Source organism: Kogia breviceps, chromosome 18 (genome assembly GCF_026419965.1).
Source record: "Kogia breviceps isolate mKogBre1 chromosome 18, mKogBre1 haplotype 1, whole genome shotgun sequence".
Classification (NCBI taxonomy): Eukaryota; Metazoa; Chordata; class Mammalia; order Artiodactyla; family Physeteridae; genus Kogia; species Kogia breviceps.
The window spans coordinates 477,455-493,457 of NC_081327.1; the positions used below are offsets into that span (position 1 = coordinate 477,455).

A 16,003-nucleotide genomic window follows, 5' to 3' on the forward strand; every position below is an offset into this window, starting at 1 on the left:
TGCCTATGAGTTGATTCAGCAGTCCCACCCGTGGAAATAACTGCCCAGTTAGGAATGCACACGGGCCTAGGACCTTTGTTATGGCACGGTTTGCGACAGCAGAATAAGGAATGCTCACCAATAGGAGAATGTTTAAGTAACTGTGGTGCAGAACTTAAATGGCATATTGTTGGGATAACACAACATAACATAACAACCTGGATGATCCCAACTCTATGAAACCATCAGTCTCCGGGGAACTCCGTAGAAGAATGTCACCAACATGTTGACATTGATTATCTGTGGGTGACGGGACTTTTAAGCGATGTTTGCTCTACCTTTTCCTCAGTGGTTTTGCTTACAGTGAATGTGTACCATTTGACACACACGCAGCACAGTTCCCAGAATAAGTAACTGCTCAGCCTGTGTCTGATTTCTGCCTGCCTCTGAATGCTCCCACCATAGCGCTGTCCCCGGTGTTCACCCTGCTTGGCTTGCACTGGCCCTGTTCTGGTTCCTGGAATCTTGGCAAGGCGCCTGCAAACGTTTTTCCCTCCGTCTGGAGCCACGGTCCACCCAACGTAACTTTTGGGAAGCGGAGACCCATGCTTCTGGTCTGGGCTTAAACATCACTTCAGAAAGGACGTTCGTGACCAACCAGACTTAGCTGATCCTTCATCACACCGTTTATCGGAGTTTGCAAAGATTTGTTTACCTGTTTGTTCTTCAGGCAGCAGGCAGAATCCCTGCTGAAACGTTAACTCCTGTCATGCCAGCCTCTGTGGAGAAAGTTCCTGTGTCTTCCCAGTTTATCCAGAATGTAAGATTCAGATCCTTAACAGCTTACGGGGGCCCTCACCTGTGATTCTCCCCCCGACTGCATTTTAATCACAGAGGTAGCTTTAAAGAAGATGACAACATCAAACTTGTTTCCAGTGAAGATGTAGGAGTGCATGAACACCCTTAGCTCCCAATATAGCAATGAGTAAACCAAAGTTTAGAAATTATACTCTCCTATGGTACACTGCCAAAGGGGTTGGGAGCAAGGCAGCCTGGATGCATTTCAAGGAGGTGACGCCGTCACAGGTGCGCACGCTGGGGACAAGCAACTGGTCTCGGTGCAGGCAGGCCTCGAAATCGGCTAGAGCAGCTCTGAACAAAGAAGGAGAGAGCAGCAGAGCCCCGGACGACAGTGAGCAGGTGGAACAGAGCCCCAAACTCGGGGCAGGAAGGACTCCAAGTGCAAAAGTAATTTTCTCACCCTGAGAATCCTCTTGGCCTAGAATTTTGCTGTGTACCCAGAACAGTGACGTGCTCATATCTCAGATGCACCATTGAATCATTTTTGACAAATGCATATCAAGACACAGAACATTTCCATTACCCTAGCAAGTCCTTTCATGTCCCTTGCCTCATCCTGATAAAAGGCATCTACAAAAACCTACAGGTAATATCACACTCAGTAGTAAAAAATGGAATGCTTTACCCCTAAGATGAGAACAAGACAAGCATGTCTGATCTCACCACTTCTATTCAACATTGTGATGGAGGTTCTAGCTAAGGCAGTTGGCCAGAAAATGGAATAAAAGGAATCCGTATTGGAATGGAAGAAGTAAAATCTGTTGTTATTTATAGATTAAATGATCTTCAGTGTAAAAAATCTGATGGAATAAAAAAAAAACTATTAGGACTAGCAAGTGAGTATAGCAGGATTGCATGATACAAGATCAGTATTCAGAAATCCCTGGTGGTCCAGTGGTTAAGACTCTGTGCTCCCAATGCAGGGGGCCCAGGTTCGATCCCTGGTCAAAGAAGTAGATCCCGCATGCTGCAACTAACATAGCCCGCATGCCGCAACTAAAGATCTGGCACGTGGCAACAAAGACCCCACATGTCACAACTAAACCCAGTGCAGCCAAATAAATAAATAAATATTTTTTAAAAAATTTGCAGGGAGCTCCCTGGTGGTCTAGTGGTTAGGGTTCAGCACTGTCACTGCCATGGCCTGAAAATAACATTTTCAGTGTTATTGGCCACAGTAACTTTTTCTTGTTGGTGGTGTTTTTTTTTTGGTACGCGGGCCTCTCACTGGTGCGGCCTCTCCCTTTGCGGAGCACAGGCCTCCGGACGCGCAGGCTCAGCGGCCATGGCTCACGGGCCTAGCCGCTCCGTGGCATGTGGGATCTTCCCGGACCGGGGCACAAACCCGTGTCCCCTGCATCGGCAGGTGGATTCTCAACCACTGCGCCACCAGGGAAGCCCCTTGTTGTTGTTAATGATGTTCTTCTAGAGATTTTATGTGAGAATAATTTCCTTAGGTAAATATCCAATCATTTTGGAAAGATCTTTTTCCATTTTGTTTTTGTTGTTTTTTTAAACAGTTGAAATAACAAAAATCCTAAGTACTCAATAAAGTTAATTGCAGGGAGTTCCCTTGTGGTCTAGTGGTTAGGATTTGGTGCTTTCACTGCCGTGGCCTGGGTTCAGTCCCTGGTGGGGTAACTGGGGTCCCGCAAGCTGTGCATGCAGTGGAAGCATGGAGTCCTATCTTTTACTTTGTTTATGGTGTCCTTTGAAGAAAAGAAGGATTTTTTAAAAGTCTTTTCTTTTTCATTGTTTGTGTTTTATGTCTTCAGTTCAAAATCCTAACTACATTTGGGTCCTAAAAATAGTATCTTGTATTTTCTCCTAAAAGACTTTCTAATCAGCTTAATTGCAATATAATTGACACATAATAAACTGCACATGGACTTCCCTGGTGGCGCAGTGGTTGAGAGTCCGCCTGCCGATGTAGGGGTTACGGGTTCGTGCCCCAGTCCGGGAAGATCCCACGTGCCGCGGAGCGGCTGGGCCCATGAGCCATGGCCGCTGAGCCTGTGCGTCCGGAGCCTGTGCTCCGCAACGGGAGGGGCCACAACACTGAGAGGCCCGCGTACAAGAATACCTGCCAATTCAGGGGACACGGGCTCAATCCCTGGTCCTAGACGATCCCACATGCTGCGGAGCAACTAAGCCCGTGCGCCACAACTACTGAGCCTGTGCTCGAGAGCCTGTGAGCCACAACTACTGAGCTCATGCACTCTAGGGCCTGTGTGCCGCAAATACTGAGCCCGCGTGATACAACTACTGAAGCCCTTGTGCCTAGAGCCTGTGCTCCGCAACAAGAGAAGCCACCACAATGAGAAACCCGTGCACCGCAATGAAGACTGTCTCCCGCTCACCGCAACTAGAGAAAGCCCGAGCACAGCAACGAAGACCCAACGCAGCCAAATAAATAAAAATAAACTGCACGTATTTAAAGTGTACAATTTCAAAATTTTGACCTTTTTAAAAAATATTTATTTTTGGCTGCATCGTGTCTTAGTTGCGGCACTTCACTGCGGTATGCAGGATCCTTCGTTGGGGCACGTGGGCTTCTCTCTCTAGTTGAGCCGCTCAGGCTTAGTTGCCCTGCAGCATGTAGGATCTTAGTTCCCTGACCAGGGGTCGAACCTGCGTCCCCTGCATTGGAAGGTGGATTCTTTACCACTGGACCACCAGGGAAGTCCACCTGACTTTTTTTTTTCTCCTTGACCTTTTTTTAAAAAATTATTTTTTATTCCTTTGGCCATGCCATGCGACTTTTGGGATCTTAGTTCTTCTGTCAGGGATTGAACCCATGCCCCCTGCAATGGAAATGCTGAGTCTTAACCACTGGACCTCCAGGGATGTTCCAATTTTGACGTTTAAATCTGTAAAACCATCACCACAATCAAGAAAATGAATATGACCATCACCCCTGCACGTTTCTTCATGCCCCTTAAAGTCCCTCCTCCTACCTCTCCACACCCTTCCCCATTCCTGTTCCCAAATGACCACAGGTCTGCTTTTGGTTACTATAGATGAGCTTGAATTTTCTAGACTTGTATATAAGTGGAATGATATGTTGCATACTCTTCTTTTGGGGAGGGGGAACTGGCTTCTTTTACTTAGCATAATTATTTTGAGATCCATCCATGTTGTTGCATGTATCAATAGGTCATTCTATTTTACTGCTGACGAGTATTCCATTTTATGGATCTACCACAATTTGTCTATCCAGGACATTTGGGTTGTTTCTAGTTTGGGGCTATTACAAATAAAGCTGCTATGAACACTAGTATAGTGGACAAGTCTTTGTATGGACATATATTTCCTTTTGGATAAATAGGATTAAAATATCTGGATCATACAGTAGGTGTAAGTTCAGCATTTTAAGAAACTGTCATTTTGTTTTTCAAAGTGGTTATACCATTTTACATTCCCATCAGCAAAGTATGAGAGTTCCAGTTCCTCCACATCCCCATCAATATTTGGTATGATCAGTCTGTTTGACTTTTGCAGCTCCAGTAGATGTGTATTGGATTCTCGTTGTGTGTGTTTTTAAAATAAAATTTATTTTATTTATTTATTTTTGGCTGTGTTGGGTCTTTGTTGCTGCACGTGGGCTTTCTCTAGTTTTGGTGAGCGGGGGCTACTCTTCATTGGGGTATGCGGGCTTCTCATTGCAGCGGCTACTCTTGTTGCAGAGCATGGGCTCCGAGTGCGTGGGCTTCAGTAGTTGTGGCACGCGGGCTCAGTAGTTGTGGCTCACGGGCTCTAGAGCACAGGCTCAGTAGCTGTGGTGCATGGGCTTAGTTGCTCTGTGGCATGTAGGATTTTCCCAGACCAGGGACTGAACCTGTGTCCCCTTTATTCTTTTTTTTTGTGTGTGTGTGTGTGTGTGGTATGCGGGCCTCTCACTGTTGTGGCCTCTCCCGTTGTGGAGCACAGGCTCCGGATGCACAGGCTCAGCGGCCATGGCTCACGGGCCCAGCTGCTCCACAGCATGTGGGATCTTCCCAGACCAGGGCACGAACCCGTGTCCCCTGCATCGGCAGGCGGATTCTTAACCACTGCGCCACCAGGGAAGCCACTCATTGTGGTTTTAATTTATATTTCTCTAATTACTATTGATGTTGAACATCTTTTCAAGTGCTTGTTTGTCATTTGCCTATTTTCTTTCATGAAAATATTTTACCCTTTTTTCAAAAATTGGGTTCTTATTGTTGATCCACATTTATTTAATTTTTGTACACGGTGTGAGTTAAGGATCAAAGTTCTTTTTTTAAAAAAATGTAAAGATAGATATCCTGTTGTTCCACTACTACTTGTTGCAAAGGCTGTCCTTTTCCCACTGTGTTGCCTTCTGTGCCTTTGTAAAAAATCAGTTATCCATAGATGTATGGGCTTATTTCTGAACTATATATTCTGTTTCATTGATGTACCTGTTTATACCAATACCATGCTGTTTCAATTATGTACTTTATAATAATTTTTGAGATCAGATAGTGCTAACTCTCCAATTTTCTTCATTTCTGAGTTGTTTTTATTATTCTAGGTCTTTGCATTTTCGTGATTCCATGTCTACAAAAATTCCTGCTGGGATTTTGATTGGAAATGCATTGAATCTATAGATCAATTTGAAGATAATTGACATCCTAACAACACTGAGTCCTCTAACATATAAACAAGTATATTTCTCTATTTGTTTAGGTCTTCTTTAATTTCTGTCAGCAATATTTTGTTTTCAGTGTACGAATTCTTCACATCTTTTGTCACACTTATCCCTATTTCATATTTTTTGATGTTGTGGTAAATGTTATTTTTACTATTTTCAATTTCCAGTTGTTCATTACAAGCATATAAAAAGGCAGTTGTTGGGACTTCCCTGGCTGTCAAGTGGTTAAGACTTTGCATTGCAGTGCAGGGGAGTGCAGGTTCGATCCCTGGTTACGGAGCTAAGATCCCACATGCCTCATGGCCAAAAAACCAAAACATAAAACAGAAGCAATATTGTAACAAATTCAATATAAAGACTTTAAAAAAATGGTCCACGTCACCGCAAAAAAAAAAAAAAAAAAAAAAAAAAATGCAAGTTGCAGATGAAATCTTATGCTTTTTTTTTTTTTTTTTTTTTTTTTTTTTTTTTTTTGCGGTATGCGGGCCTCTCACTGCTGTGGCCTCTCCCGTTGCGGAGCACAGGCTCCGGACGCGCAGGCTCAGTGGCCATGGCTCACGGGCCCAGCCGCTCCGCGGCATGTGGGATCCTCCCGGACCGGGGCACGAACCCGCGTCCCCTGCATCGGCAGGCGGACTCCCAACCACTGCGCCACCAGGGAAGCCCGAAATCTTATGCATTTTTATGAATGCAAAATGTGCGTTGTATTGCTCTCAAATATAGGCATGTAAAGTTTCAGGAAATATATGGAGTGACCCAAATCTCATTCAGGATAGTGGCTGCCTCGGGAGGAAGGGGGGTTTCTAGTGGCAAGGGAAACACAGGTGTTTCAGCCTGTAGGTTGATGTTCTTTTTTTTTTTTTTTTTTTTCCCAGCTTAGGAGTGTGTTCACAGGGTTTCATTGAATCTCTTACGAGTTTACTATGTATGTGAGAAATTGGATGCTGAATGGTGAACTGGTGGCAAAGAAAAGCTATGGAAGGGGGACCTTCTGCGGGGTCACCAGCAGTAGAGAAGCATCTTGACGTCCTTCTGGGGGGACTCAGAAGCCCATAGTGTTGGGCTTCCCTGGTGGCGCAGTGGTTGAGAGTCCGCCTGCCGATGCAGGGGACAAGGGTTCGTGCCCCGGTCCGGGAAGATCCCACATGCCGCGGAGCCGCTGGGCCCGTGAGCCATGGCCGCTGAGCCTGTGCGTCCGGAGCCTGTGCTCCGCAACGGGAGAGGCCACAGCGGTGAGAGGCCCGCCTACCGGAAAAAAAAAAAAAATCTTGGACTCTTAGCTGGAGAAGATGAGTTAATCCGAGGATTTGAGAGCATAAGGTAACTTCAAGTCTAGCTGACTTGTGCTAGTTATTATACTATTGGTGACCCTACAACCCAGTTCATAAAATACCCTACTTGTTCCAAGTAATGTATCCTGGACTCCTCCTCCCTTTTCCTTAAAAAAAGAAAAAATAATAATTAATTTTTATTTATTTATTTTTGGCTGCATTGGGTCTTCCTTGCTGCATACAGGTTTTCTCTAGTTGTGGCCAGTGCGGGCTACTCTTCATTGTGCCGTGCAGACTTCTCATTGCAGTGGCTTCTCTTGTTGCAGAACATGGGCTCTAGGTGCACGGGCTTCAGTAGTTGTGGCTCACGGGCTCTAGAACACAGGCTCAGTAGTTGTGGCGCACGGGCTTAGTTGCTCTGCAGCACGTGGGATCTTCCCAGACCAGGGCTCAAACCTGTGTCCCCTGCATTGGCAGGTGGATTCTTAACCACTGAGCCACCAGGGAAGCCCCTCCCTTTACCTTTCATTCTTATCTGGTTATGAGGAAATGGAACCAGCTGAAGCCCTTCACGTGGCATGGGGTGACCACATTTTGGGCACCTCTCAGAGGAAGGGCATGTCCACAGACAACCTAGATTCTCCTACTGCTCTGGTCTCTCCCCACTCAGAAACCTCAGTAACAGCTCAGACGTAGCCCAGACTTCCATAATGTGGCATCCAAGGTGGCTGTTCGCCCCAGCGTTTGCCACCTCATGACACAGAGAATAAGGTACCATCCAACAAGCTGGGGTACCTGAAGTAGGAGAGGGCCTGGGTACGAGGGAAGCAGTATCATCACACACCTGTAACCCACTCCCCAACCAGGCCATGGTGAACAGCTCTGCATTGAGAGGCCTCCTCCATGCCCTTCCTTGGTCTGGGTATTACACACTGGACTGCAGCCCATGATGCACAACCTTTAACCTACTGCCTGTTGGCGCTCCCTTTAGAACACTAACATTTCCACAGTCTGACCACGGATCACCACCCACGTTGATTACTGCATTGGTACAAAGGTCACTCTGGTCCTTCCCTCACCCTCTTTAAGTCTGCTCTCCACACAGAAGCCAGAGTGAGTGATCCTTTGAGGAGGCCAGAGCCCATGACTGCTCTGCTCAGAACCATGGCCTGGCTGACAGCCAGAGCCACTCCGATGCCCCTAAGGCTCTCTGCAATTGGCCACTCTCTCTCTCTGACCACCATGCTGTTCCCCCAACTAAACAGTCGAAACTAGGGGGGAGAGATGAACAGGCATGGCGAATAAGGGGCAAGGAGGAAGGGGCTAGGGAGCTCTGGGCAAGGGTCACCTCCAACACAGCTGGTAAGGAGGCCTCGGTCCAGCGGACTCAAATTCGTCTCGGTAACAAGGAGTAGGGCTTCATATGTGAGGGGAAGCTCAAAATTAGGTTCCTTGTCCGAAAAGGGTATCATAACAACCACTTCCTTACAATCTTCTAACTACTGAAAGAAAAAGAAAGTGCTGAGACTTCAACCAAGTTCCCCCTGCTAAGTGCGGCTACCGCGAGCCGCCATTTTACGGACGGGCAAACTGAGGCTCGCCGACCGGCGATTTACCGAGGCCCCCTAACGTCGGGCAGCGGTGGCTGGGGAGCGCGATCCGCGGCTGGGAAAGCACCGCCCGCCTCGCCGAGGTCACTGGCACTGCGGTCCACGTAAATCCCTAGAAGGCGTAACTCCGGGGCCGAGCACCTCCAGGAACTTGCCAAGGTGGCGCTTCCAGTCCAACCGGAAGTGCTCCGCCTGGAACTACCACTCCCAGCAGTCTGCGCGGCGCGCCCCGGTCGACGCCGGGCCGGGGTGGGGGTAGCGGCCGCCATTGTCCGCTGCTGAGGTGAGGCGGTCACCCAGTCCGTGGGGTTGCTATTGCTGCTGCTGCCGCCGGCCGGGAGGATCGGGAGAACGGGTGGGGAGAGCCGACGCCTACACTTGCGGCGGGCGCGACGCCAGGGCGGGGCCCTTGGCCCGCCTACGGCCTCGCGGCCGCGCTGGAGCGGCTGGGCGGGCCCGGCTGAACCCTGCGCGTCGGGCCTTTGTCCTCCGGGCGGGAACCCCAGACGCACGGGCGAGCCGGGCCGAACGTCCCCGGCGAAGCAAACGCTAGCTTGTTAAGTCGCCCGCGAAGAGCGGCGGGCATAGGCCCGCAGGGGTGCGAGGCCGGTGGCTGCGAACCAGGTGAGTCCGGCCGTTCCCGGGACGGGCTGTGAGCATCGCACCCGCGGCAGGGTTGCGGAGGAAATCAGGGGCGGGAGGCCAAGAAGCAGGAGGCGAGGACGCCTCCGAGGCCGTTCCGGGGAGTCCACCTTTCCTTCCCTGGCGGGCGTTTCTCGTACGAGCCCGTTCTCATCTGACGCGGAGGCAAGTCAAAAGGGGGTTGGGAACAGCCCAGGGCTCCTTTAAACGTACAGTGACCGGAGGACTTTGTGAAGTTGCAGGCAAGAGTGCAGAATACTCAGTGTGCCGACTTGGAGTTTGGGCGCAGATCCCGGTGCTCCTGGTGCCCAGTGGGCGTCCCAGCGCTTTATGCACGCTCCCAGGAATCCGCAGAGCTCTGCCAGTGGGCGTCGGGCCCTCAGAGAGGTCGCGGGACTTGCATAAATAAGCCTAGAACTTAGGGAGTTGGGGGTGGTCTGGGCTCCAAACCCGGCTTTCTGTTGGCCTCTGCACCAGAAGAGACAGACAGACTTGGGCCTGGTAGGTCTTCCAGGTGGATTTTTTTTTTTTAAAGATAAAATTTTCGTAACATAAAATTAACCATTTAATCGTACAAGTCAGTGATTTTGTTGTGCTTTCAGAACGTTGTGCAGTCATCACCACTATATAATTCCAGAACATTTTCATAACCCCCCCCCCCAAGTAAAAACCCCCTGAACCCATTAAGCAGTCATTCTCCCGTTTCTCCTTCCTTTCTGCTCTAGCCAACCACTTAACGTGTGAAGGTTGTAGGTAGATTTTACAGTAATTTTGGTTAAATCAACAGAAAAGCTACCTTGTCGTTGTCAGTAGCTGTCTGTTGAGACTGTTGACAAATTTCTGCCCTCTTATTCTGGAACGTGCCCATTTTTCAGCTAATTCTTGTCACCCTTCATTTCTCTTAAATTCTGTTATGTTTCTGACATGTAAATTGTATTCTTATAATGCTCTGTAGGAGTCTTTTGTTGTTTCTATGGATGTGTTTTCTTTATTCCCACTGGATCTTCTGTGAGAAAAGACCATTTTTTGTTTTTTTACACTTTTATCACTAGGTGGGTATTGCAGTTGCTTTCATTAATCACCCAATCCACTGCTCCTGGGCAAGCTCCTGGTGGATTAATCCTGCAGGATGGCAGCCATCAACCCGTGGGCTTCCTGGGGTGAGTACAAATCTCGTTTCTTCTGGGCCTCCCCAGCAATGATCTGCTGGAGAGGGACTGAGGGCTTTTGGGATTTGGGGTGGGGGGGGCTCCTCTGTCTTGGTACAGAATTAGAACTGAGTGAGATTTCTTTAAAAAATTGGTTGTTTGTGTTAAAGACAATGTAATTTTTGTGTAATTCATAGTCATCTCCTGAGAAGTCTCATTAGTTCTAAGAAATTTTCTAGTGATTTGTGTGACAGTCGTATGTACAACCAAAATTTCTCTACTACTCCCGTAGTTTTTACTATTATTATTGTTTCTCACTATATAGCACTGGTTTATAATATAAGAGCAATGTTAAAATAGTGTCAGTGGTGTGTTTTATCTTTAAGCGAGCTTTCATGTATCTGTCATTAAGGACATCAAAGGAGTTTCTTTCTACTAATATTTTTTTTTAATTAAGTAATGTTAAATTTTATCAAATACCTCTCCAGCCCGTTTAAGGAGTTCTGTTTGTAATGGTTCTGTTGCTGTATCATATCAATAAAATTCCTGAAAGTGACCCACCTGTGCATTAATGCTATAAATCTAGCTGATGTTGCGTTTGTTTCACATGTCCTTGGACTCTACTTACGGAATTTTGTTTTGCGCATTAGTGAGACAGTTCTCCTTTTCCATTTGTAGCCTTTAGTCACTAGGATTGGTGTCCCAGTTCTCTCCTTTCCTTGTCCTAACCGGATCCTCTGATGCAGGTATCCTTAGGGACCAGTCCTGGGGGATGGCGGCTGTTGACCCGTGGGCCTCCTGGGGTGAGTCAACAACTTTTGTCCCTGGACTTCCCTGGTGGTCCAGCAGTTAAAACTCCACGCTTCCATTGCTGGAGATACGGGTTGCATCCCTGGTCGGGGGACTATGATCCAACGTGCCTCATGGTGTGGCAAAAACAAAAAACAAAAAAAACAGCTTGTGTCCCCATCAGCCACATTGCTTAACATGTTGTGGTCTCTCCCAGCAGTAACTTGCCATTGCCAGGGAATTCGAGCTGGGGAGGAGGGGGCCGTGGGTGTGGGGTCTGGTCCAGCTCTGTCTCTGGGCAGAGCTGGAACAGGGAGGGACCGGAACACTCCACTGGGGGATACAGTGTGATGATATCTTCAGGACAGGCTGCATGAGAATGAATGTGTGGCCACTTAGGGCTCAGGCCTGGAAGGTCGGTGAAGAGACACTTTGTCTAAGACAGTGCCTCAGAGCAAGGGGGGATGGTTCATGTGTTTAGGCACATTCTTTAACTTCTCGGTCCCACTGCTTTCATCTGTAACATGAGGAGGTAGGGTTTTTCCCTTGCCCAAAGGGGAAGGACAGCGTCAGGAGTTGGAACTCATGTGGGCACACTTCTGGCAGAGAGAACTTCCTCTGTGACTTCACTTTCCTCCCCCAGCTCTGTGTCCTCAGGACTCTACCTGGTGCCTGGAGAAGACCCCTGAGGAGAGGAGGAGGGCCCCCAGGCTTCCAACAGCCCAGGCCCAGGTGAGATGGGGCTTCTGCTTTTTCTTGAAGGGTTGCTCCGTTCCCTAAGGTGTTCAGGGTGTTCCCGGCCACCCCAGTTGATGTTCTTCCTCAGTTGACCACAGCTAGGGTTTGGGTAGAGAAGGAATCGGTTTATTGATTCCTGAGCACAGATCGGGAGAATTCTGTTTTCCATGACTTGCAGCCTCATTGTCAACCAGCCTGTTCAGAGTCCCGAGCCCCAGCTGTGCTGTGGGCTGTTTGGTAGATAAGAGGCAACCCCCTTTTGGCTAGCAGCCCCCTCCTCTTTTTCCCTCCCACCTTCCCTCATGTATTCAGTACCTGACTCAGATTGATGATGGCTGCTGAGCTGGGAGGAGAACAAGGTGAAGTATTAGCTCCCATCCTGAGGAGCTCCCATGCCACTTTTCAGGGTGGTTCAGTCAACTACTGAGACCTCACCATCCGCCTAGTGCTGCACATGTGGTTCAGGACACAAGCCAGAGGTGCTTAGGGAGGCCCTGAGCCCTGGAGGAGCTGAGCATAACTGATGCCTTGGGAGAGTCTTCATAGAGGCCATGGGGCACAGAGCACCTGGGGTCCTTTTGCTGTGGAGAGGAGGCTGCCTGGGAGATAGAACACCCCTGAGCCAAGGGGTTAAGGGGACACATCAGCTGGGTGGGCGTAGCCTGGTGAGCAGGAACCTGGCCTCCTGTAGCACCATGGGGACACACTGCGTGAGCAGCATCTGGGTGAAGGCTGACCATATTAGATTTTAGGCCAGAGAGGCGAGGACAAACCCAGCTGCATCCTGAATGCCCTCCACAGAGCTGGGTCTCCATCCTGCTGGTAATGAGGAGCCTCAGACGTGTTGGGAGCAGGAGGAACCAGGGTGTAGAATGAGGCTGGAAAGTTGCCCCTGGCAGGGAAGTGGAAAGAAGGGGGGCTGTGGGAAGCAGGCTGGCGTATCAGGCTTCAGTCTAACCGGCACCTGGGAGCAAGATCTGAGGTATAAAGGAGTTGAAGCAGGAGGACTTCGTGACTGTAAGGGCACAAGGGTGGCTCCTGAGAGAAATAGGGCAGCACAGTTCATGCTGTTGGACAGGTGTCACCCCCCTCCTCCCCTCTTGCTCAGCCCCCTTTCTTGAGGCAGCCACTTAAAAAAATGGCTGCCTTTTTAAATAAAAGCTTTATTAAAATATTCATGTACCATAAAGTTCAACTTTTTAAAGTATGTAGTTCAGTGGGCTTTAGTATATTCACAGAACTCTACAAACACCACCAGTATCTAATTCTAGAACATTTTCATCATTCCAGAAAGAAACCCTATACCCATTAGTAGTCACTCCCTGTTTCCCCAGCTCTCAGCTCCTGGCAACCACTAATCTACTTTCTCTGTATTTGCGCATTGTAGGCATTTCATGTAAAGGGAATCATGTAATATATGGCCTTTTGTGTCTGGCTTCTGTCACTTAGCATATTTTCAAAGGTCCTGTATGTCATATCGTTCATCAGTATTTTATTTCTTTTCATGACTTAGAAGTAGCCATTTTTAACTTACTGTTTCAGCTTTTTAGGGTTTTTTTCTAAATGAGAGATTTTTATCCTAGTTCTTCAAATTTACATGTACTCTAATGATTCTCTGCTGTGAGAGACAAAAATAGTTTCATTACTATATTTAGGTTTTTCATTTCTGAGTTAAAATAATGAATCAAGCAAATGTGAGATACTGTGATATAAAAATGTTAATAACATCTCTGCTTAGCTTTACGCCTCCCGCCAAGTTAAAAAACAATTAAGGAAACCTCCCACGGTTTCAAGGCTGCCTGGTGAAGCACGTCGTGAGTATGCTGTCCCCACGTCACAGCACTGCCGTCTCAGGTCTGAGCCACGTAATGAGGGCATCACAGCTTGGGTGACTGGTGTTCGCGGCTCTTACAACGTGCGGTCACTTGCAGACGATCGATAGTGAAGCTAGACTAGGCTGAAAGGGGGGCCCTGACCAGTTGCCTGGGAACAGAGGTGAGCTGTAGTGAAGCGCTGTGAAGAAGTTCTAATAACCGCTGTGCTGAACTCTGCTGTCGATTTACGTGAGGGTTTCTGAGAGTTATTAGAGTTAATGCCGAGAAAATAAAACGGAGAATTCAAATAACACCACCCTCTAGTGTCTGAAGAGTTGTGATTTGTGAGCATGTACTCCTGGCCCCTCCCCACACCCACTTTGGATCTTTCCCTGTGGGAAACTCAAGACTTGAATGCGTGAATTTTGTATTAAGTGAGGCCTTGGGGACACAAGAGCCCCTTATCCCCCTATTGTTCCCTCCAAATTAAATATTTATTGAAATAAAGCATACACCTGGCGAAAATATCAAATGCTGTCATCCCTTGTTATCTGAATAGTCCGATCTTACAAACATGTTGGTTAGTGAAGTTTCAGCTAGTGGGAGCCCATTATTTTGATGAATAGGGAAAATAATAATATCCCAGCCCATATAGAAACCCCAGCCAGCACCCCCAAATATGGAAACTCTCAAACCCCCACAATAACAATCCACAAAAGATTTCTGCACAGTAAACATTCACATAAAACACCAATTAATGGAATAGTCTGCCTCCATCTTTGGTTGTCTCAAGGATGAGCACGGTTTAGTTATATTTTCCTTCTCTGCAAAGAGCTTGCCCTAAAATATTAATAAATAATGAAATTCTGAAGATGCCAGAGAGTATATCTGAACTTCCCCAGGTTCCTTGAAGGGGCCAGTTGTCAAGAGAATTCAGGTAATGCAGGAGCAATCAGATGAGATCCTTAGCTGTCAGGCAGACAGCTTAAGACCCAGCTCAGCACCCCCTACATCCTCCCTTAAACCCTCCTGTAGTTTAAACGTGAGGCTGGTGTGTCAGATTTCATAAAGTGCCTCAGAATGTCTAGATAAACGATTATACTTGTGTACAAAGCAACATGTCCAAAAATGTTTACAAGAATTTGGGTGAAACATCTTTGCAAGTCATCCTGGCAGATGATATTTGGAAAGTAGGAGTTCAGGTAAGGGTTACCTATGAAATGGAAGGGCTCACTCCTACCTCGGGGGTGGGGCCCTTCTCTGTCCTGCTTCCTTGCTCCTAAGCATTAGGTAACAGTGAGACTTTCGGCTCCCAGCCCCACCTCTTGTCTCCACAGCTGGTGAGACTAGGTGCCTATCTTCTGCTGTCTCTTCTGTCTCATCACCAGCCTCAGTTTTGCATTTTCTTTGCATCCCTAAAGCCTCCACGAGTTGTGGGCCCTGACATTGGGGCATATTCCACTGGGGGTCTTTTTTCTTCCTGATTGGCAGTCCATGGGCCCTTCCAGTTTTGACGACATCTCTCAACTCTGAAAATATTTTTTATTTAAATTTTTATTTTGACAAATTCCATAACTGCAGCAAAGTGTAAGAAGTGATTAACCAGGGCCCCACTCCAAGTTACTCTGTTAATGTTTTGCCATATTTGCTTTTCGTTCCTTTTAGTCCCCAGTCACACTCTTTTCCCACCCTTCCTGACAACCACTTACGATACGTACACAGTTAATCCATCTTCATATTCATATGTACGTAGTAAACTATGTAGACATTATAAGGTAATCATCTGGTTTTTTTAACAATGCTTTTTCTACATGTAACTTTTCTATGCCTTTCAAGGTCAATTTTGAGGTCCATCCATGTGGTAGATGAAGGTCAAGTACATTCCTTCTGCCACATCAGAGAAGCACACTCTATTCATCTCTTCTGAGAATAGGCTTATAAGTCCTTCCTCCTTCCACCATTTTTCCTATTCCAAACAGAGCCCTGTGGAAGTTCTCATAGTTTTACTTTGTGCGCACATGTGAGTTTATCTGGGCATACCCTGGAGGCAGCACTTTGCTGAGTTTTAGGGTGTTTGTGTTTTCAGTGTGACCAGTGCTGCCACGTGGCTCTGAAAGGGCAAAGCCCCTTCTTAGTCTCCCCACTTAGAGAAGGTGCCTACTTCCCTGCATCTTTGCTGCCACTTGACAATATTAATATCGGGTCTTTGAATTTTTGTTTACCTCAAGACCACAAAAGTATAGTGCATTATTTTAATTTGCATGTCCTTGATTGCTAGTGAGGTTGAATGTCTTTAAATGAGTTATCGGCCATCTGTATTTTCTTCTATGTGTGTCTCCCATCCCTAAATTTCTGTAGACTCTCACATTAATACATAGGCATTTCATGCTTTCTGGATCCTGAGTCTTTGCTGCATATGGATTATCTTCTCCAAATCTGTAGCTTGTCCCTATGGTGTCTTTTATCAGTGAAATGTTTTTTGGCATATTTTTGT

The 16,003-nt window shown here is 47.3% G+C and overlaps 1 protein-coding gene across 17 annotated transcripts in view; it reads left to right on the plus strand.

Annotated features, from left to right (window-relative positions):
- ZNF606 (zinc finger protein 606) overlaps window positions 1-16,003 on the plus strand; it is a 50,506-nt gene that overhangs the window by 18,334 nt on the left and 16,169 nt on the right. For 8 of the 17 annotated variants that reach the window (XM_067019861.1, XM_067019862.1, XM_067019872.1 and 5 more), the window contains exons 4-5: window positions 10,073-10,180; window positions 10,915-10,971. In XM_067019861.1, coding sequence (XP_066875962.1) covers window positions 10,073-10,180; window positions 10,915-10,971 — 165 coding nt within the window. Of the gene's footprint in view, window positions 1-8,613; window positions 9,003-10,072; window positions 10,181-10,914; window positions 10,972-11,600; window positions 11,690-16,003 lie in introns of those variants that run through there. The other 9 variants (XM_067019873.1, XM_067019874.1, XM_067019877.1 and 6 more) reach the window with 5 other exon arrangements.